This window comes from Euprymna scolopes, chromosome 12, assembly GCF_053919585.1.
Source record: "Euprymna scolopes isolate OS-2025 chromosome 12, ASM5391958v1, whole genome shotgun sequence".
Classification (NCBI taxonomy): Eukaryota; Metazoa; Mollusca; class Cephalopoda; order Sepiida; family Sepiolidae; genus Euprymna; species Euprymna scolopes.
Window position 1 is genome coordinate 2653031 of NC_136493.1, and position 25183 is coordinate 2678213.

The 25183-nt window shown below is 32.4% G+C and overlaps 1 protein-coding gene across 3 annotated transcripts in view; it reads right to left on the reverse strand.

The window, feature by feature from the left end:
* Positions 1-13837: 13837 nt before the first annotated feature.
* LOC145291152 (neuronal acetylcholine receptor subunit alpha-10-like) overlaps positions 13838-25183 on the reverse strand; it is a 693294-nt gene continuing 681948 nt past the window's right edge. For all 3 annotated transcript variants that reach the window (XM_080136680.1, XM_080136678.1, XM_080136679.1), the window contains 2 exons: positions 18764-18856; positions 13838-15587 (listed from right to left, as the gene is read on the reverse strand). In XM_080136680.1, the coding sequence (XP_079992806.1) occupies positions 15198-15587; positions 18764-18856 (483 nt within the window). In that variant the 3' untranslated portion in view covers positions 13838-15197. The remainder of the gene's footprint in view (positions 15588-18763; positions 18857-25183) is intronic.

Consider the following 25183-nt stretch of genomic DNA (forward strand, 5'->3'; position numbering starts at 1 on the left):
TGGACGTCTGCAGGGTGGCCGAGGAGTGTTGTCTTTTTCTGATCAGGATCTGATTGCTTTCTTTAAACACCAACTACGGGTGAAGATCAGAGGTGATAGTAGAAGGCTGCATCGTGCGGCATTTGACAGAAGATGGATACATGTAACAAGTCTGTGTGTACGAAAAGGAGCCAAGTTTGAATACGTGTTCCCCTCAGTTCCGTCAAGCGTAATCCATTTTCAGCTTATTAGCTAGCCGAGTTAATGATTCACCCCTCCCCAACTAGGAAGCCTCCACTCCTATCTGCAATTTTTCTTTTCTCCTCACTCTAAATTTCACCCATATTGGAGAGAAAAAAATCAATCACTAACTCTCCAACCCTCACTCACAAAATTTTCTTTTCTCCATTTCGTCCCATCTATAGAGCATCCTCACTTAGAGACCGGCCTGCAGGAGCTCAGGTTCCTTTACAAACCAAAGTGGAACAGGCAGTCGATCAACTAGACGGGGTTGGGAGCGTCCTACTAACCACTTTTGTATTTTTTCTTCCCTCGCCCTCGACACAAATAAATTATCGTTTCATCATTATTGTCATCTTTTTTGTTTTTACACGGAAATAAAAAATGTTTTAAACAATTGGGTGCCAAGTAGGACGCCCCCAAGTACGAAAGGGCGAATGCGGTATTATGGTGAAAGAAGATTCTAGTTAAGAGAAACTTTTGTTTAGTTCTAGAGTGACAAGGATGACCAACGACCTTATCTGCCCCCCTTTTGAGTTGGCCTTGTGCCTAAGCTTTCGTTCATGTTCATTTTTTGCCTGAATAAAAGATTTAATATCTCAAAGTGTAGTATCTGTTCCGGCAGATACTGCAAGCAAAGACCCTATGTGGGGGCGACCCCACAGATAAGACCTTGGTCAATGTAGGGGCAACCCTTCAGACCAATTGTCACCATCTAGCTCCCCTACTCCCCGGGGAGTTGGTCCCCATTTCCCCTTCACTCCTCACTTGTGCCTAATTTGCTCGGTGGGGGAGCAAATAAATATCCTCTTTTCTTGGCTTTTTGGCCAAGATCAAAATATAGTATCTGTTCTTACTACATGTTGTACTTATATTTGTAACTTTGTGATAGAAAGTGGGGGATCACTTTTCTGTATTAATTTAATGTAAAATGATCAACCACATTACAACCAGTCAGTCTCAAAGCCATTCAAGTCATTCTCTAGATCATTCAAGTTGTTTTTGAAGGATTCCAGTTATTTTTTAAGCATTCAAGTCATTCTTAAGGTCATTCAATTCATCCTTAAGTTCATTAAAGTCATTCTAAGTCATTTACTTTTTATTTATTTAAGTCATTTCAGCCCATTTTTCGGTCATTTTAGTTTAGCTTTAAGAATTTCATGTCAATCCTACATTCACGCATTCATTCATTACACGTGAGCACGCGATTAAAGGCTATCGGCCTTGTTTTTTTCAAATGGAATTGTTAACCTGCGTTTCGTGGACTTGTTCTAGCTTACTGTTTAATTTAATTTTTTTTTCACATAATTTTAAATAAAAATAAATCGTTTGGGAGCAATAACCCATAATATATTATTACGTCATAATCACGTTGACACACCGGTTCCCGTCAGATCACCGAAGTTAAGCAACGTTGAGCCTGGTCATTATTAAAATGGGTGACCAATTTGGGAATTCCAGGCACTGTATGTAGGAGGACGTCGACACCTCCCTGCAAGAGTTGCAAAACCTAACGTCGTCATCTCCCCTGACGGGGATATACATGCGACTGGGGATTGCTTGTGAATTTGATACTCCCATGAAACTTCCTCCTTCAGAGGAAGCTGATTGAACTCAAAGAGGTTTAATGCCGTTTAACCGCCCCACACTACCCTGTAAGTAATAAGCGACCATTCAACCGGAATTGGCAAAAACCGTACGAGATACCGTTGTATTTGTTTTAGCTGTATATATACGATATCATACTTATATGGCAGCCATGTTTTTTTTTTTTTAATTGTTAGCCCGAGTTTCGCGGACTTGTTATTGTTTACGGTTTGGTTTTTAAAAACATAATTTTTAATAAGAATAAATTGTTTGGAAGCAATAAAACTATATTTCTGTAAGTAATAAGCGCCCATACAATAGGAAATTGCTAAAAAAGCAAGATATTATTTTATTTTATCTGTAAATATACGATATAATATCGATTGGTTAATCGAATCTTAATTTTCTGTACAGCATCAGATAATTTTGCAAACATCGTCCCCATTCTGCACAATTATTCACAGACCGCCTCTTTATTCAAATTCATTGTTCGCATTTTTATTTTTATTTTTTACGCATATCAAACGTAGTTAAATTTAAAATCGACCCTTTTTGCAATCTACATATAATAAAATTGTGTGACCTTGTCTGATGTGTGTCATAGTAGTTTTGATGAGTACACATTAAATTATTATTATTTATTCATTTATTCATTTATTTACCATTAATATTGAATTATTATTATTTATTTACTATCAATCGGATATTAATAATTTATAAGGATCGCGACCATGGGAAACGCGACAAAAATCTGTTTAAGTATTTATGTTACTGTTTTCGTTAAATATTATTAATCAATATTATTAATTTATATAATTAATTAATAAATATTGTTTTATATTATCATTAAATAACTATTATTAATTCATATTATTAATTAATAAATATTAGAAATTCATATTATTAATTAATAAATATTATTTATTTAGATTATTAATTAATAAATATTATTAATTTATATTATTAATTAATTAATATTATTAATTTATATTATTATTTAATGAATATTATTTATCTACATTATTAATTAATAAATATTATTTATTTATGTTATTAATTAATGAATATTATTAATTTATATTATTAATAAATATTATTAATTTATATTAATAATTAATAAATATTGTTTTTTATGGTGGATTTTTCACTTGTGCGATTTGGGCTAAAAGTAGAAAAAGAAAAATAGTAGGCGATGAATAAAAAAAAGTATTTTAAAAGGAAAAAGGAGACAATGTTGATGAGTACATAATCACAACTCAGCATCCAGAATTTTGGATACGAGTATGTAAGTTTCACATTGTCAGATTGCATTCAAACACTACAAACATGTAGACGCAGATACATTATTCGGGCAGATACATGCAAGTGGTCGAATAAAAAGGTTAAACAAAATATAAAGAAAGAAAAAAGAAGGGAAACGGAAATAAATAATTCCAGAAATAAAAAAATAAAAAAATTAAGCGACAAAATGTTTGTCTGAAAATATTTTTGGCGGGAAGACAAAAACATCAAATTCCAAAATCTAAAAGAAGTAACACGTAAATGAAGAAAGGAATACATTAATGAAAACTCATGATTTGTAAAAGTTTCAAACGATTTGAAAATGGAAGATAGTAGTGGATCAATTAATTAAATGAAGAAAGGAATACATTAATGAAAACTCCTGATTTGTAAAAGTTTCAAACGATTTGAAAATGGAAGATAGTAGTGGATCAATTAATTAAATGAAGAAAGGAATACATTAATGAAAACTCCTGATTTGTAAAAGTTTCAAACGATTTGAAAATGGAAGATAGTAGTGGATCAATTAATTAAATGAAGAAAGGAATACATTAATGAAAACTCCTGATTTGTAAAAGTTTCAAACGATTTGAAAATGGAAGATAGTAGTGGATCAATTAATTAAATGAAGAAAGGAATACATTAATGAAAACTCCTGATTTGTAAAAGTTTCAAACGATTTGAAAATGGAAGATAGTAGTGGATCAATTAATTAAATGAAGAAAGGAATACATTAATGAAAACTCCTGATTTGTAAAAGTTTCAAACGATTTGAAAATGGAAGATAGTAGTGGATCAATTAATTAAATGAAGAAAGGAATACATTAATGAAAACTCCTGATTTGTAAAAGTTTCAAACGATTTGAAAATGGAAGATAGTAGTGGATCAATTAATTAAATGAAGAAAGGAATACATTAATGAAAACTCCTGATTTGTAAAAGTTTCAAACGATTTGAAAATGGAAGATAGTAGTGGATGCATCTACGAAAAGGTTCGATTTACTTTGCGATTGATTTGATATTCAAAAGATTCCATTAATCGAATAGTTGTCTTATTTCAAGAAAGGGAATTAAAAATAATGTAATATATTATTGTGATCGGTTTTACAAGATTTTTTGCAATGTTAACTGGAAACCTTTTCTGTTTGCAATTTTTTGTACTTTGAAATAAAATGTTTAAAATTAATATGATTTAGCGACGCACACACATATAAATCTTCGACACAGCTGCATAATAAACAGCTTATGATTCCGTTTTCTATTTAATAATTTAAGGTAAGTTTTCTAGTTTGTTTTATTTCACTTTTAGATAGTTGAATTCACTTTTGTATTTGTGAGTTTTCTTGAGGTTAGTTTATACAAGCATTGTCTAGAAATTGAAACTCCATTAATATATATATATATATATATATATATATGTATGTATGTATTGGTATTTACTATATATATATATATATATATATATATATATATATATATATATATATATAATTATTGCATTTAATTAAGGTAAACAAAATTACCAAAAGTCGGCACAGTACATTTACTGTTTCAGTCCTGAAAAGCATCATCGTTGAAATTCGCTAATTTTTACTTTTGGATTATTTTAACCTGGAATATATATATATATATATATATATATATATATATATATATATATATATATATATATATATATATATATATATATATAGTCTTGGAAGTTTTTAACCTTTAAAACTATACAAAAAATTATTTTTTTCATTCGTTAGAAAACTATTTAGTCAGTAAGTCTTTCAATCATCTGCAATCACTACACCAACTTGCTCTCTCGAATTCACTATAGCACAAGGAATAATTTATTTTTAAGGGATCATCAGTTGTTTACCATGAAACACTGTTTCGGGGATATATATATATATATATATATATATATATATATATATTCGATCTGAAGACATGTACTATAATAATAAGCCTTTGTGGATTCCTCCAATCACTAGTCAATGAAACACATTGAACAGCTGTGACTTATTTTAGGTCTAATAATCGAATGATTGCCACTATATATTTCGAAATCGCCTGTAAGACGCCATTTTAAAATGGGCGACAATAGCGAAGACGATTAAGATATCTATCCTACATGAATTATTTTTCTTCGAGTATTAAATCTACATCCGCCTGTGAATTAAGGCCTGCAAAAAGGATGTGCCGTTTGACAATGCTGGTTATAAGAATGCAGTAAACTTCTTCTCATGAACAGGTAGATCAAATCCGGTTCATAAAAGATGCCGAACTTTTGTTTTGATCTGGGTTTAAACACGGTAAAAATGCGTCGTATTCTCTTTGAAAATGCGATTACCAACTGTTGTGGTGAACTCCACCTTACGGAGAATAATGAGCTCTTTCAATTATTAAAAAGACCGAGAGAATATTTCTCTTGGCGTTAACACCCAGGTTATACACACATCACACACCCTTGGCAGTCGGACTGACGTATACCCATACTTTTCATTGTATCATTCTTTTAATATATTTTGTTTTGTTGTGCATTTTTTTTCCGGATCTTTACGGGACCACAACCGAAACAATAACGACGTGCATTCTTTGTTGTGTTTTTTTTGCAAATGTGTACGATTTATTATAAATGCTGTGCTTTTTTGATGTGCATATAATATTGTTGCATGCAGTAGTTTTGCGATGCTGTGTGCTTGCATGTAAGAATAAGTAAAAAAAAAAAACGAATTCAAAAGAAGTCGAATATATCCGATATGGTTGCTTTTCTTTTAGATGTAAAAACCAATTTTTTATTTATTAATTGTAAAAGTTCATTTTTACAAACAAAACTTTTCCGTTTTCGAAGAAAAAAAACATTTAAGCAAAAATAAAAAAAGCGAAAAGAATCGTCATTCGAGAAAGAAGAAAGGCCAACTGAAAAAAAAACAGAAAAAAAACAAAAACAAACAAAAAACAAAAACAAAATAACACAACGGCACAAAATGCATAAAAAACAACAATTAATCCAAAAGTTGAAAAGGAAAAAAAAAAGAAAAAAAAGATACAAAAATTTGTGGAAATAAAAATTAGTGATTTGGTCTAGATTTAAATGTAAAAAAAAAACAAAAAACAAAAAGCGTTAAAATGCATTATGGGATTGAATAAAGAATGTTTGTTTAATGAAATTTCATTGCAAAAGTGCAATATCCGGTTTTGTCGTCGCCATCTTGTGACGAAAGACAACTTACTTTGCCAGTATTCTCATTTTGTTACGCAGTTCTATACAAAAAATAGACGTTTCCAACATTTATTTTAATTACTGAAATATCTCTCATATTTTGAAGCAACAACCTATATTACATATTTGCTGATATTATTTAGAAAATAAAATTCTATCTAAAATAGCTCTACCTAAAAGAAAACTCTTATCCTCCAAAAATTGAATTTATCTTTAAAAGTATATCTAAAAAAACTCTATATTTGTAGCTGTTATCTATCTTCGCTCATTCAGAAAAAAAGACAGAAAACGAAAACGAAAGACAAATACAAAACAAAACATAAAAAAAACAAAAACAGACGCAGCTTCTAAATTTGATAAGTAATCAAGCCTTTTATATTCTCTTACACATTTTCAATCTTCTCCTAATATTCGTCATCATACAACTAATAATCCATGCATCTCCATAACACTTTTTTATAATGGTTTTCAGCCTTGTTAGCAGATCACAGTACTCAATAATCGCATTGAAATACCGACGTTAAGTAATGTGCAGTCTGGCCAGTAACAGATAGGTGACCGTTTGGACATACTAGGTGCTGTATGTTGTCTTCCCATGACCGGAATATACATGCGGCTGGGAACCGCTTATGAATTTCATATTCCCTGTGAACTTCCTCCTTCGAGGGAAGCCGGCATAGATCGCCCAGGGCTAATATCACCCAAGGTGTTAACGGTTCTTCGTTCTACAGGAGATTATATATTAGTAAAAAAAAACTCTGACTTTATTATATAAGAATTGTTCTATTGCCCCCTTAAATATGTATCGGAACTATTGGCATCTAGGCGACCAGCAATAGCCCCCCCCCAACGAGAGGTGAAGTGTTTTGCCCCTTCGTCTCGCAAAGTGATGACAAAAGTTATTAAACTAAACGAAATATATTTTAGTGCATGAAAATGATTTAAAATACTTTTCACTTATTTCGAAGTGGCCAATTTTGTAGGTCACCCTAACATTTGAGAATCCGACTTCCTGGAGAATTGTTTGAGTCGCCATGACAGTATTGACCGGTGACAATATATATATATATATATATATATATATATATATATATATATATATATATATATATATATATAACACACTTAACACATCCTAAACAATCGTTCTCTTCGCCGCCCAAGCAGTCCAATTGCTGTTAATAACTAAAGCATCCATTAACGCAACGCAGCAGAATATATGAGGATTATAACCTTAATAATAGCATTATTATTATTATTATTATTATTATTATTATTATTATTATTATTATTATTATTATTATTATTATTATTATTCGTGCCCACTAGCAGTTCATATCCAGGTTATCATCATAGATTTCTCACTGACAATAACCGATGGTGTTGTCTGGAGTCAGGGAAACAACATGATGTCCAGTACTTGATACCGCTTTTGATAACTTTTGCAAAATGAATTTGCGTTATCGCAACAGATGGTTGCCATTTACTTCTCGCTGGCAATGATTATTGGTCTCAACGGGAAAATGGGTGGCATTAAGCTACTCGAAGGTTCCAGTCCTCTTTGCACATATTTAGTGTACATGTAGTTAGTACGTTATCTCTATTAGTATTATTATTATTATTATTATTATTATTATTATTATTATTATTATTATTGTTGTTGTTGTTGCTGTGTTGTAGCGAGGTGTATAAATCGAATACATGTCATATCTGCTGGTGGTTGTATATATATATATATATATATATATATATATATATATATATATATATATATATATGCACGTGTGTGAATTTGTGTACCGTCTAGAGGTATAAAAAGTTCTAATGAATGCGTTTATACTGAGTGTAGAAATATCCATTGTCCTAAATGTATATAAAAAGCTTGTTGTGTGTGCGGGCGCTTCTTCACAAATACATATAGTTAACAAACGTGACACATAAACTTTTTTTTAGCTTTTAACAATTATATGATAACAATATGTCTGCTTATCTCAAACCAGAGAAGAACGCATCTTCTTATTGATCTATATTCCTAAAAGAACGCCATAAAAACGAGTTATATATCGTCTTATGGACTTTCGTGTCGGAGTTTGGCACACCGAGTCTCTTTCTACATTTTCCTGGTTCTCTGAAAGCTTCCAACAGAGGTGTCCACACGTCCCTCGCTAACGCGTTTTACGCCAACTCATTGGTTTGACATGTGCTAACTAACTATTACATCAGCAAAACCCAACCACGTGTTCAATGACACAAAAGAGGTGATCTCTCATGTAAGCCTAATTTTTTTTTTACTGCTAACCAAATCCCAAATCTTCTTTAGAATCCCTAAATCGACTTTGTATATCTGATTTCTGCTTAAATTCCTGAATAAACATTCCAAGCTATACATACACATTTTCCAAAATCGATTGTTTTATTTTTCTAATAATAATAATAATAATAATAATAATAATAATAATAATAATAATAATAATAATAGACCAGGTTACCTGGTGTTGTCCGGTCAATATCTAACATTATTATTATTGTTACTGTTATTATCATTATTATTGTTATTGTTGTTATTATTATTATTATTGTTGTTGTTGTTGTTATTGTTATTATTGTTATTATTGTCATTATTAACGGTATTATTATTATAATTTTATTATTATTGTATTTTTTTATTATTATTGCTGTTATTCTTGTTGTTATTATTATTATTATTATTATTATTATTATTATTTACCATTTTTGATTACTTTCGGTAAAATGAAACTATTTCTTCGACTAGTAAAACTAAAAAAGTGCAGCGATCAACAACCGTTATTATTATTACAAGTAAAATAAAATTCAAGCCAGAAATATTTAAATAGTGTACATAATAACATTTCACCTCAAAAGGCCGGAGAATAGAGTGGCCAGCAGACATTATGAGTATTATTATCAAGAGGGAATAACAGTTGGAAACGTTTCCATAGCAACACTTTATTTCTCAGATATCGGTTGATTCTATACTAAACGGAAGAGCACGGCGTACTATGATACAAGGTTGTTTATCTTCTTCCCATAAAATTAGACACAAGGTCGTGTATGGATTAGATGAATGTCTTTTTCTGGCACGAACTGGATTCGAACGTGGTTTTTAGTCTGTTTCATTAACCACTTAGCTACCGTCGTTCAGAAAGGATTGGAATAACATTAACAACAACGACAACACATCTTAAGAGGCTGCCGAATGCATCGTTCAAGATGCAAGCATGACAAAGCTTAATATCGAGCACTGACTTCTTTATCTTCATCTATTCTCTCTTTATTATTTTTTTTTTCAATTTTCTTATCAGTTTATTCAAACTGGGGATGGGGCATCCTACTGAATGTCAAACTATCACTATATTAGATATTCCAACCGAGAGATCTTTTTAAGATTCTGACCGTCTCTTTAAGGGCAATTACTCGTGTATACTTTCACATATGGCTAATAAATCAATTCTGATCGGAAAGAGCCTGATACTTATGTTGTGAAATTGGCGGCAAGAATGAGCATTGTTTCTAATTTCTTCTTGCTTAGCATATTTTCCACCCATCACATCACAAACCTCAGATCAGGTTTATATATGCGAAACAGAAAGTGTAGCCGTTTAAAGTGGATCCGGCATAGTGCGTTCAATTCTTATCAGAGACCTATCAAGTCAGTTTTGCTAGTAGCCTTAGTAAAATGATAAATTCATCTCACTTACTTCAGCTATAAGTTAAATAGTACAGTAAACACTACTGTAAAGCCTCGCAAGCGCAACACAACTATCAAACCAGCTTTAAATTTGCGAAACGGAAAGTGTAGTCGTTTAATGCTTTGCGACTCAGAATATGGACTCGGCATTCAATTCTTGTCAGAAGTTGTCGAGCCACTTTTAATGGTACCTTTAGTAAAATGATAAATTCACATCCCCTGCTTAAGTTGTAGGTTAAATACTAGGGTAAACACTACTCTAAAGCCTTGCCAACAGTTTTGAAATCTTATGCAACTGATGGCACATTAACAGTTTTATAGCAACGATACTAATCTCGCCCCGACTAACAACATGCCAGGGTACTGGTGACAAACAAAATGGAGCAACTGCACACACAACTTCAATCCTAATGCCAGTATACGAACAACATATTTATATATACCTTTTACCTATTCACAGTAAGCCTGCCCATCCTTCTAATAAAACGAGTCCCCCCCCAACAGTGTGTGGTAGAATAACTACCAGTTAACTCATATAAAATGACCGTGGTAAAAAATGAATAAAATAAAGAATAGAACCGAGAAAGTAGAGCACTAGTCAGCGAGGAATTTCAGAGAGCTTTCACTGATAATGACTTCTGTGAATATTCACAGCGAGTAAATAATAATAATAATAATAATAATAATAATAATAATAATAATAATAATAATACAACAGCTTTTCATCCATATGCGAACGGGGTAGTTGAAAGAAAATGCCTTCAGAATTTCTTTATTTGACCATTATGTGTGGTTTCATCGAATTCAATTTTCCAAATATCTGTTGCTGTTTAAAATCTGATTTGGTAATTCGTTCTATACATTAAATTCAATCGATTTATTAACACAGTAACTTCCAAATAGAAAGTAAGTGTGTAAATAAAATGTGGGTGGACAGGCGGCAATTCCTAACCCTTTGGACATTATTCACACACACACACACTCGCACACACACACACACACACACACACACACACACACACACACACACACACACACACACACACACATACACACACACACACATACACACACACACAAAACAAGCTAAAAAGAAATCTATTTCAATCTCATTAATCGGTCTTGTGTGAAGCCTATTTTATGCTTAATATAGATACGAGTGTCGTTTTATTTGACAGTAACGAATCGCAATGTTCCTATATGAGTTTTCACAATGCTGATAGCTTTCCCCGTTAATTTTCCTAATTTAATAAGGACATTAGTTATGCTAAAACGATGCATTTTCCCATAGAAGAGATTTTTGTACGTCGAAGAATCAAGTTTAATGTGAATCAGTGGAAAGTGAAAATCGCCGCCAGACACGCAGATAAATCTCAACAGTAATCAGATTATTCGCGAAAAAATCAGCCTTAAAAAATAAAAAGCCGCCATGATACCATTAATCCGTTTACAATGCTACCGATGTACATTTGCTTATTTAGAGCGTTTAAGTTAAAATTGCTATATATATATATATATATATATATATATATATATATATATATATATATATATGTGTGTGTGTGTGTGTGTGTGTGTGTGTGTGTATGTGTCTGTGTGTAATTATATATAATTGTAGATATAATTTTTGATGTATACACGTTAGATATCAACACTTTAGTCTTGCTCACACGTTTAAATTTTCTATTTGGTGTCTAATCCCTGTATGAATGAAGATACCCTATGCCAACAAAAATGTGTATCGTCTCAGAAACGATTGTACACATATTGTTTGTAAAGGTGGAATTCTTAGAGTTAAGTAAATGATTTTTCTATAAATCATATTATCTCATACCATTTACACACACACACACACACACACACACACACACACACACACACACACACACACACACATATAAACATTTGTTTAAAGGGATATATATCTGATGAATTACGCGACAAAATCTCGTTAGTGAAACGACATATCAAATCAATAGAAACATGATTAATAATTGTTGTTCATTTTAATAGATTGTTTGCTTATTACTATGTATACGTACACATACTCTCGAATGTATATATATAAATATATATATATATATATATATATATATATATATATATATATGTATATATTCATCTTATTGGTTAAACACTTTTCATCTGCTACTAACACCAACCGCATACACACATAGCTTATTTCACGGAGGAATGTCGAAGATAACGGCCTAAAATTTTGAGTTTCAGAAATACATTTTGTACTTATGTTCGTAAGCCAATAAGTAAGAGAAAAATATATTTACATATTTTTAACATTAATTTACATACATACATACATACATACATACATACATTACACTATTAAGTAAATGTTTAACTATATATATATATATATATATATATATATACTAGCATTTCAGCCCGGCGTTGCCCGGGCGTTTGGAGGTGTATGTTGAGTAAGAAAAAAAAAGCGGTCAATTTTTAAAACTTTGACTCCTATTATGACCTTTTAACATTTATGTTTTTTGGATCAAATCAAGTTATTAAGTTAGATCCATGTCGAAGGGACCTATATATAAAATTTCAAGTGTTTGGACCCAAAATTGGCGAAGGAGTTTAGTAGAGTTCTCAAACGTCAAATTGTTGAACTTTGACACTTTAATAGCAAAGTTTCTGGCTGAAAACGGATTACAAAGATTTTCCCAAATCTCAGTACCCTGTATATCAAATTTCGAGTCTGTAATTGCGTAGGGAAATGTATACAGACAGACAGACAGACAGACAGACAGACAGACAGACAGACAGACAAATTCACTTTTATAGATATATAGGTATATAAAAGTAAATGCATATATATATATATGTGTGTGTGTGTGTGTGTGTGTATGTGTGTATGTATGTGTGTGCGTATGATTCACTATTTTTATTCTTTGATTTGAAAGAATTATTATTATCTGACATTGTTATTTACTCCAAAATTATAAATTTTTTCTGAAATTATTGATTCTTCCGAAATTATTAATTCTTCCAAAATTATTAATTCTTCCAAAATTATTAATTCTTCCGAAATTATTAATTACTCCGAAAATATTATTTTTTTTGAAATTATTGTGTTGAAAATATTAATGTTTTGTAATTATTAATTTTTTTTTGAAATTATTCATTTTTTTGAATTTATTAATTATCAATTACTCCGAAAATACTAATTATTCCGAAAATATTTTCTTTCGAAATAACGTCTTTGGTCACTTTAAAGATGGACGACTTGGAAATATTTCCTGCTACAACTTTTGGTAGTAACTCGATAATTGATAAGTTTATTTATTAAATATCTCCTGCAACTTTCGATTTTGTTCATTCGATAACAATTCATTTGTTCAGGTTGCTATTTTCACCCGGGAAAGATATGCTTTAAAAATGCGTATTCCTCGCGAAGAACAACACTCATATAAAACTACATTTGAAATGCAGAACAACCCTGTAATCTGGTAAGAATTCTTTAGTAAGAAAATCCAGATTTGGTTTTATACGATGCATTTCACAAGAACATGCTTTTCTTAAATATTATACATTGAAAATATTTAGAAACATGTACTTCATATTTTTTCGATTTTCAAAATGTTAACTTTTTAACTTTTATACAATTTTAAACTTTAAGTTTTATTTATATGTGTTATTTTTCTGTGTTTAAAATTAAATCGATTTAGCCAAAGAAATGTTTGCTGTTCTGCAACTTTGAAAAATGTTAATTTATTTTAAAAGGGTAATTTTTCGTAAAGTTAAAGACAAAAAAACCCAGATTTGATTTTATCCATTGAAAACATTTGGAAACGTCTATTTGTTAATTTTTAGTTTTTGTGCAATTTAAAATTTCGAGTTATATTTATATGTTTTATGCTTCTTTGTTTAAAATTAAATCGATTTGTTTATTAAAAAAAGCTGTTTGTTGTTCTGCATCTTTGAAAAATGATAATTTATTTTAAAAGGTATTTTTTTTCTAAATTTAAAGATAAAAACATTTTTGTTTTCGAAAAGTTTGCATATCTCCGATTTTATCAGTTATTCGAACAATTTTCATACACACAAATATTCCAGAACACAATAACGTAAAAATATTATAAAAAAATCAAATTTATACCTTTTTTTGGAAGCAAAGATTTTAAAGGATTGAAGAAATCCAAATTTTGTTGATTATTCTTAGCCATTAGATTATATTCCAACCGTTTATTAATTGGAGGAGTTCTGTGGCTGGATTTGTTGAAAAATTAAAACTATACCGAAATCACGATTTAATGTCCACTTTTAAATTATTTAAACATATTACTAGAACAGTGGTTTCATAAAACATCTCAATTGTTTAAGAACTTTTCAGTATAAATTTAATAAGAACACTCCAGTTTATAGGTAACTATTTATAATTACCTATGTTTGTACGAAACTATTATAAACTGAATAAAGCTTCATATGCTATATCGTGCTATCGCGTTTAGTTTTTTATTACGCGAGAATTCAGTTTAAAACTGGAGAATACTAAAGGACAAACAACGAATTGTGTGATAGAAATTATGGCGGGTCGCCTCTTCACACGACCAGCAAAAAAAGTATCATTGTCATATTGTCTTTTTTGGTTAACTTCGCAGCGTTTCGAAGAAAAACAAACCGATGCCCAAATATTTTAAATGCGTTTTCCTTAGCTGTGTTTTTCTTCTTGCTGTTTATGTTCGTTATAAAAAACAACCTCATTGGCAGAATTAAACTTTAAAGCGTCGTTATCATCACCAGCATTAATATTATCATCATCATCATTATCAGTTTTTTTTATTAGGTAAAGAAATCCGTCAACAGCGTAAAAAGTAGCATCCTTAATTTTATATTTTTGCTATCATTTTGCGAAAATCTTTAAAAACCGGTTCAATTTCTTTGGTTTAGTTTTTTATTTTATTTTTATTATTTTAGATTTAAGGTTTAGTATTTTGTCTCGATTTTTCAATATTCAATTCGTGTATTAGGATTTCGACGATTTTATGCTCCATTCCTCTACCACGCAATCTTTTTACACTACTTACCTCCCTTGTCGTTGCAATTACCTTAATTTGTCCACAACTTTCAATCCATTGCATTAAACGTTTTTTTCGCTTTCTTTTTAGTCTTAAACTCATTAGAAAAACTGCTGAAAGTTTTGAAGTGTTCTTCCAAGTGTACACATCAACTGATAAGGCTCTCAGTAGAGTGGGGAGCTTTAAACATGACGATGCAGGTGATAATTATTGTGACGCAGACGAAGACAGTGAGGAACAATCGGTCCACCATTTGCGCCACTTGCTGCCATTCGAGTTTGATGACGTCACGACGATCCTGTTCAGCCAATCGGATTTCGTTTCTCTCAATCGTTTGGTAGACTTTTGTCAGTACCCGTTTGAACTGTCTCTCGAAGTCGTCACTGGACGAGTGTGTTGGCGACGATAGCCGACTCTGTAAATTCCGTAACCGACTGAATCGGGGCGACAGAATACCACCATTGCTGGTGTCCAGGTCCCCATGGAAACGAGTCTCCCTCATCATTGACTGTGGTTGGCTTATTGTGGGATTCATCTCCTGGAAAGACAAAGAAAGAAAAAAAAAAAAAATAGAAAAATCAAAATTGAAAACGACGTTTTTTTTTTTTTTTTTTTACACAGTGATCACCACTTATCAAGGCCCGGAAGCCACTCAGGGATAAGGGTTATTGCAAGTACATTACCTTAGTGTGGAGCTTTGATGAAGTGTTTACTTAAGGGGGCGGTTCATTAGGAATTTGTTAACATTGGACTTGAAGACATCCAAGTTGTAGTCCGGAGGGAAGCAGGCAGACGGAACAGAGTTCCACAGGCGTGCAGTTCTAAGAAAGAAGCTTTGTTCATGGAATCCGCGTTTTGATTTAGACACAGATATAGAGTGGGGGAAATTTTTCACAGTGGATTCAGCTAGACGGGTGTTTTTCGTGAAAGATTGGCGAGGGGGGACCAGAGATTGGAGTTCAGACGAGCATCTGCCATGGAAATAACGATACAACAAGGATAGGCTCGCAACGTCTCTTCTGTGGGAGAGAGGTTGCAGGGAAGAGAAAAGGGCATCCCCCACTAAGCCACGAAGTCTATTTTGTACTCCGTCAAGGCAGGATAGGCTGTTTTTAGCAGCTCCTGCCCAGATATGGCAACAGTATTCCATCCTTGGACGTACTTGGCTTTTATATAGATAGAGAATTGCATCAGTAGTGAGATATCTTCTGGAGCGGTAGAAGGATCCCACCATCTTTCCAGCGACCTGATGATTTCTAACGGAAAAGAAACATGGACGCCACTGTGTAACTTTAATGACATAGATATAGTTTCACACTACTACTACTACTACTACTACTACTACTACTACTACTACTAAGTTCTTCTCACGGATTGAGCACTGTTAAAGTAAATACTGAAACATTGCACAGTATATTATATTACCTTATAATATTATATGTGCATCTAAAGGAAATTGAAGAAAATAAATAAAACAATAAACTTTCCACTCGAAAATAATACTTTAGCAAACATTTGAAAATGATGGCTGTTTATTTTTATTTTTATGTTTTCGATTTTTATTTGGGAGTCACCACTTATCAAGGCCCGAAGGCCACTCGAGGACAAAGGTTAATGAATGTAAGGTGGTAGTTTAGTAATCGTTAATGGTGTAAATTGGGTAGAATTTGATTATCTATGAGGACGGCTCAGTAAGAATTTGTTTACATTAGATTTGAAGGCTTCCATGTTGTATTCAACTGGGAAGAAGGCCAGCGGAACAGTGTTCCACGGGTGAGCAGTTTTGGGTAAGAAGATTTGTTCATAGAATCTGCATTTAGATTTAAGCACAGTTAAAGAGAGAGGGAAGTTGGCGTATATATGTCTTGTTACTATCTATTTGTTACCCACGAGGATAAAGTTAGGCACAGGGTCAGTTTTTAATGTGGAGGAAAATCCAGTCTCCCCAAAAGGGGCACTCTGGATCGGAACAAAAATAAAAATTGCCTCTACCCAAAAGGACCCACTCTCACTGATCAAAACTGGTTACACACTCTATTTCCCGCCAAAAGACCAATGAGGTGTTTGGGTCAGTAGGTGACTACATCGGTGTAATTTCTGCCGACCTTTGAAACTTAAACAATATTACATAAGTTTATTAACTTAAACAATATTACATAAGTTTATTAACTTAAACAATATTACATAAGTTTATTAACTTAAACAATATTACATAAGTTTATTAATTTCAGAGTTATCACCAACAAGCTAAGCATACGGGGGTTTCTTTCCACAAGTGAAAAATGAACGGATAGACGATTTGGGGGAAATTTTATCCCTATAATGCCTTTTAGGAGGGGCAACCAGACTTATCCCGGAAAACCCATTCTGGCAAAACATTTACTTTCACCATGACTAATGTTTGTGCAAAATTTCCAAAGAATTCAAAGCGTAGTTATTAAGAAAAATGCGAACAAACGAACGGACAAAGGCGAGCAAATTACTAGGTCCAATCCTTCTTTTGTTCAGGGACCAATAAGGAGAAACGTAGGCTTCACAGATGGAAAGAAGAAAAGAAATGATGATGATGATGACAATCAACAGCTACATCAATCCGAATTCTTAGAAGTGCACGCCTGTGGAACTCTGTTCCGGTTGCCTGTTTCCCACCTGACTACAATCTGGATGTCTTCAAGTCCAATGTAAACAAATTCCTGATGAACCGCCCCCTTAAGTAAGACACTTTATCAAATCTCCAATACTAACGTACTGTACACGCAATAACCCTTATCCCCGAGTGGCTTCCGGGCCTTGATAAGTGGTGACTGCCTTGTAAAAATAAATGTGCTTAACAAGGTTTAAATCTAGCGGTTGTATCTGATTGGCTGTTTTAGTCATGTGATTAGACATAGAAGGAATTGAAGTGATATAGATAGTTGCAGTTTATTAAACGATTAGGATAGAAACGAACAACCTCCCAATTCAGGTGCGGCTATGTAATACCTCTGGGACTTCATTAGACAGGTTTTGGGATACTAAACGTGAAGTTAAATACTGAATTTTAAGTGAAACCAATAGTATCTACTGAATTGCTATGTCGCAATAATGAAAATATCTGAAAATTACGAAAAACGATTCGGTAGAAAATTAATTAAAGAAAATAGTTTTCGAAGAAATTAGCAATTTGAGCTCATATAATAACTGAACATCGCGCATATTAGAAGGGGAGATAATTAATTTTTGGAAATTGTCAAAAACTTCTGCCAATTCAAACTATGAGATATTTCCCTTATGTTTACGTCACAGGTGACAAAGCAAAAAAAAATAAAAAAAAATAAAAATAAAAAGAAGATAAAATAAAAAAAAGAGAGAAAAAAAGAAAAGGTTGATTCCTAGAGGGTATTCGGGTCTGTGTTGAATAAATATCAAATTTAAAATATTTGCAAAATCATTTTTTCGTTGAATCATGGAGATATGTATTTTATGTAATATTCTAGAAATATTTAACTGATCGTGAGATAACAATTAGTAGATAATATGGCATGTTGTTGAATTTGACAAAAAAGTAAGTAGTTATTGTTTTTAAATGAAAACTCAATTTCTTGGCTGTCGGATTTAGCTATAATAACGAAGAATGGAGTACTGTTCGTTTACTCTACGATAGAAATTGTAAGACTTTCTACTTTTTTTGTTATCTCCCCTTGCATCTTACCTTTTTCGATTGTCGGTACTTACCAGTAGTGGCTTAGTGTTCTGATCGCTCTCTTCTTGGTTCGAAAGTTTAAATCTGATATAGGACGAGTTGCTCTGAGAAGAACAGGGAACAAACTGTAAAAAAATTAAATAAATGTTAGAAAAATATAAAAAAAACAACAAAAAAACGTATTAATAAACTGAATTCAAGCCAGTACCCCCTCACTATCAAATGCGATTCTATTTTCCCAAGCGATTACAAATCAACACACTTAATGTATTATGTTGTAAAATTTTTTAGATGAGGATTAATCATTTGCATTTTTCGGACTACTGTTCTCATCTTTACTGTTATTTGCAGAATGTTTCGGTTGATGTAACCTCCGACCTTCTTCAGATGTATTTTGTCGAACTCGGAAATCTTTGTGTCGAACTCGGTATTTAATGGGAGATTCAGCGTTAAACAGGCATTGATAATCACCGCTTGCAACGATGTAGGTAAAATCCTGTTGGTGGGCGAATTGCCCAGTGTGCTGCTTACAGGACCGCTAATACATAGGAGGACCGAGGATTCATGTCCCGCCAACTCACTGTAGTCGGAGTTCGGTCAGTAGTGAAGCCGTGTTTTGTTTAATTTTCGATTTTTGAGCAATTATTGGCATAAATCGCTACTTTATAGAGACCAGTGTCGCTAGTCTGTGTCATAGATTTGCTGAATGGTATCAATATGCATGCGTGTGGTGTATTGACATTGCGTAAGAATAGGATGTATTTGTAAGAAGTTCACTAATGCATGTTTGAAAATGTATCAGGATTGCTTAAGAATCCGATGTGCTTGTCTCACTATTGTGGAGTGATTCTACCGTATACGTTGTATTGAATGCACACCACTTTCATTGTGTCGAACTCGGAAGTGTGTGTCACACTTTGTATTTGCACGGAATTGTGAACGGAACCCTTTATGATATACTGTATCAAATACTTAGTAAAATTCAGTTGTAAGTTATACTCTTTTGAAGGTTTAAGGTTCAATCCTGAGTGCGGGCGACACTTAAAATACAATTGCGAAGTATTTAGAATATCTACCTGATCATGGCTGACAAAACAAGAGCATGCTACCCTCATGGATTAAATAAAGGGCCCCGTTCGAAGTTCCGTGTAAATTCCCGAGTTTGATAGAAAGGTTACCAAGTCTGACAAGATACACCTGAAGAAGGTCGGAGCTTACATCGACCGAAACGTGCAAATAACACTCAGGATTAGAACAGTAGGTCGAATAATACAAATACTACGAATAATACGGAGACTTGGTTCATGTTACCATATATATTTAATGTAAAATTATAACGTGCTTCTTTACTAGATAGCGTCGGAAAAACCGATAGCCATTTTTATTTTATCTTTTTATATCGGCACCACAGAATTTGCTTTCACTTAGGACGTTGGTAACCTACACGCTGTCCTTCCTGTAAGTACCCGATGTCTTCTAGAAAGAATTCGGACTAGAAAAATATCGAGGAAACCAGTGACAACAACAGATTATGATGACTGTTTTTAAATTGTTAGCAATTTCAATTAATTATTTTTCTATTTCTTTTTGGGATTCTTTGAGATGAGGCTTCATAATTTGTGTATTGAATTTTTTTGCGGACTGTTATCCTAATCTGCATAGTTCTTGTTTCATCACGCTTCGACCAACTAATCCTCCGGTCTTCTTTAGGAATGCTGAGTCTTGTATTATATCCCCAGTAATTACTGCCTTCTATAGTTGTTGTTGTCTCATCATGTTTTGGTCAACTAATCCTCTTGTCGGCTTTGGGTAGGATTGAAACCGCTATCTTCAGACAATGTTCAACCGGAATCGTAGCATTTCTATCCTGTTGCGGTTAACCACCTAAAGAAGGCCAGAGGAATAGTTGGTCGAAACGTAGTGAAAAAACAACTATGAAGATAAGGATAACAGTCCGCAAAAAACCAATACAATTAAATTCAATAAATGTTTCAGTATGTAATGTTTTCTCGTGTTATACTTTGCTTTATTGAACTTGCTTTGAATTGCCAGAAACAAAGTTTGGTTAGAAAACAAGCATTACTTTTGGATTGCCTTCCCTTTCCTCTAGTATAACTCTTCCAAAAATGAAAACAAAACAAAACAAAAAGACTTCCGTCGAGTTAAATTATCATGATTAATAAAAATAAATGGTAAAATTGATTATAGGATTGAATTTAACAAATGCAAAAAGATAATTGGACAAATGGACTATTAAAAGCATCAAATGCACTAAAAATGAAATAGAAGAGAAAATAGCATGACCGATTAATCGAGACTTGCACCGGTTACAAAGATGCAGGAACAGGAACCAATAAGGCAGAAGGTTGGAGAGTTATCGGCCTTTAGTGGAAAAATTGAAATCAGCGTCATCGTGAGAGTTCGGAATAATCGATTACTTGAGGAGGTATAAAATGCCTCTTAATAATTTAGCAAGCTATATTGATAACTTTGTTTAGAAAAAGAGAAAATTTCTTAGATACGAAACGACAGAACGTAACTTGAAGATGGCTTTGCTTAACAAGAAATTGATTGATAAAACATACTTAGTACTTAGATATAAAGAACGATGTTTTATACTAATGATTTATTCTTTATCAAGGCCATCAGTCATTCGGAGACAACAGTGGATGAGATTTTCAATTAAATCTATTATTATATAAAAGGAACTTTGTCTGTGTCTGTCTGTGTATGAGTTTGTTCTCTATAGATTCGAAAACAGTTGGACCGATTTTTATGAAATTTCACACGAAGTTACTTTATATACCTCGCAGTGTTCTTAGGTTATTTATCGGAATATCAATAAGTATCGATAATCGATAATCGAATAATCGGATGAAAGAAGGAACATGCGATTTTGACCAAAGTTAACACCTAACGCAGCCTAATATCGCAAGCGCATTTGAGAGGTTTTCTTATCACACAAACTGAAAAGTCCTACATATAAAATCAACAGTAGCTTCTTTGATATGACAGAGTCTCGTTCAAAATGAATGTTTCTGTTTAGAGCACAATTGAAGCATGATACTCGACTTTTGTATTTTAAACTTTAATCCGAACCATGATATATAAAAATCTGGTGGGTCTCCAACCAGATCAGGCAATTAATATGACAATAAACATATGGGAGTGTGACACATTCGTTGATCAACATTCAATCAAGGCCAACGTTGGGTCTCGCTCCTAGTAGATATATAAATGGAAATGCACTTAGATACGTATGATGAAAATATCTGTATGCTAATGATCAACCACCACAGAAGAAACGTTGTCTTTGTTTTATCGCTATTTCCATGGCAGGTGCTCGTCTGAGCTCCAATCCCTCGTCCCCGCTCGCCAATCTTTCACGAGAAACACCCGTCTGGCTTAAACTACTGCCAATAACTTTCCCCACTCTTTATCTGTGCCTAAATCCAAACGTAGATTCCATGAGCAAAGCTTGTTTCTTAGAACTGCACGCCAGTGGAACTCTCTGCCGCTTGCCTGTTTCCCACCTGACTACAACTTGGACGTCTTCAAGTCCAACATAAACAAACTCCTGACAAACCGCCCCCTTAAGTAAGACACTATATCAAAACCCCCAATACTAATGATTACTACAATACTATCTCATTGATTACTGTACACGCAATAACCCTTATCCCTGAGTGGCCTTAGGGCCTTGATAAGTGGTGACCCCCATGTAAAAAAAAAATGATGTCAAAAGTGTCTTGAAAATCGATGACATAATTTTGGGATTAATCGATATGTGGATGTAGGTCATAGGAAAAAATACGAATGGACATTCTCTATCGTAAACATCTAACACGTGCAATGTGCGTGATAGTTGTAGATAAATAAGCACCATCGCGTTGATAGGAGCGCAGGTAGAATGCGCCTGCACCTCGTGTTGCCACAGACACAGATAAGGCCACAAAAAACCGGCACCAATCTAATCTAAAAGACACGTGAACCAGATAAAAAAAAAAAGATCTGTGCGTTATGATTAGAACGAGCTTCTTTGATTTGGGGAAGCTGGTCGGCACCCTGCAGATGTTGGCCTTTCTCATTTTAGGTAACAGAATATAAAGCGACGAAATACAAATAAAAAAAGAAAGATCACGAAAGTGAAAGAAATTGAGCACAAAAATTAGGATATAATGGAATTCTATTAAAAAAAACAACCAACAACATTTTTGCTCCTATTCACATATGGAACCTATCTATCTAATCTATCTGTCTATCTATCTATCTATCTATCTATCTATATAACAATCCATCTATATAAATCTCTATCTATCTACATACTTATCTATTTATCTATCTATATAAAACTCTGTATATGTCTATTGTATAACTCTCTACCTATATTTATATGCATATATTACAACAGAAAAATGCGAGCATGAAAAGTTATATGGTTAAGCTTAAACATGGAAAAGTAAAGGACTAGTTGTTAAAACTGGAAAAGAAAAGGACAAGATATTCTAGTAAAAAAATTAAATTAAAAATATTGCAACATTAAGGATTTTTTAAAAATTCAATTTATAACATTATATAATATATTCTTAATGCTACAATATTTTAAGTTATAAATTTATTTATTTTTTACTAGAATATCTTGTACTTTTCTTTTCGAGTTAATTTAACCATATTACTTTTCATGCTCGCATTTTTCTATTGTAATCCATGGTTTTTCCAGGCTTCCAATAAATTTACGTGTTCTTTGTTTAATTTCAGTCTTATTTTCCCCTCATAAACACACATAAGTAATAACAATGTACGGCACTCGTCTGCTTTCAACAAAATCCCCCAATTATCTCCCTTTCATCGTTTCATTCTCTCTGTTTCACGTGTTACTTCTCTTTTCGAGACAACAGTGAATTAGTAGCAATAGTATTCGCTGGAGCCACATGGTTGTTATGGAAACCAGTCATAAAAAGCGTCGCTCACTTCCTTACATATTTCTACGATTTTAAACACCAGAAAATTCATCATAACTTTTGTTTTACTGAACAAAAATTGAAATTTTTTCATAATATAGCTGAGAAGGTGATCTATAAACTGTAATAATTTTTTGAAATTTGATCGAAAAAAAAAGTGAGCGGTGAAGCATTAAAGCAGTTCTAAATGACTAAAACTGCCACTTAACCATATATTCAAACAAGGTAGTGTTTGAATGATATATATTGCTCTATCTATCTATCTATCTATCTATCTACCTATCTATCTATAGCAATATATATTATTCAAAAACGATAGTGTTTGAATGATATATATATATATATATATATATATATATATGTATATATTGCTCTATCTATCTATCTATCTATCTATCTATCTATCTATCTATCTATCTATCTATTAGGAGTAAAAAAGTGGCGGTCACCGGTAATTTAATTTATTTTCGTTTCAATTAAAAAAACATAACCCCTTTTTTTCCAAAAATATTAGTTGATTTTATACAAAGAAAAGTAACTTTGAATGGAAGAGATATATTTCATGTTAAGAAGTGTATGAAATAATTTTTTGAAAAATTAATTGTATTTTCATTTTGTTCTTAAAAAGATGCGGCAACGACAGGCAAGAAAAACTGACAAAAGTTCAATACTATAAGAAGATGAAAAAGACAAAAGTAAATTTGCTTTAAAGTATATATATATATATATATATATATATATATATATATATATATATATATATATATATATAATATTAGTTTTTAAACCGCTTTTTTACAGGGAAAAACTCATTATGTTCGTCACGTACTCATCTGATGTTTATCGTAAAAATCTTATAAAAACACCATTTTAGACAACTTATATGATTTATGCAACCGACACCCTGCCGTTTCTTCTCCCTTCCACAATTATGGTAATTTTTGTATTAATAACTACTATTATATTAATGATAACAACAATACTAATCGTAATCAAATATTAGTAATAATGATAATCATTATAATAATAACAACGGCAACAATAATATTAACAATAATAATAACCATTACAACAACAACAACAACAACAACAAAAACAACAACAATAATAATAATAATAATAATAATAATAATGTTGTGGAGATGCCCACTAATTAACATAGGTGGGTGAGTGAGATATATAAAGGTATCAATCATCAATCCCGGGGGAGTTCGGCAACGACCGCCAAATAGGCAAGACGCCTATGTTGCCTCCAGTAAGACATGCAACACGCCACCTGCCAAATATCTCCAACTGAAGTATGCCTGAAGACATGTAAATATGTATATAACTTTTCTTCCTAATATACTATTGTTTACTTTCCGTCTTCTTGTTAATTATTTGTGCAGACACAACAAATAATAATAATAATAATAATAATAATAATAATAAAAGTACGTAAGTTAAAAACAAGCATCGAAAGTAAGGATAACTGAAGCTAAAAAATGCAAT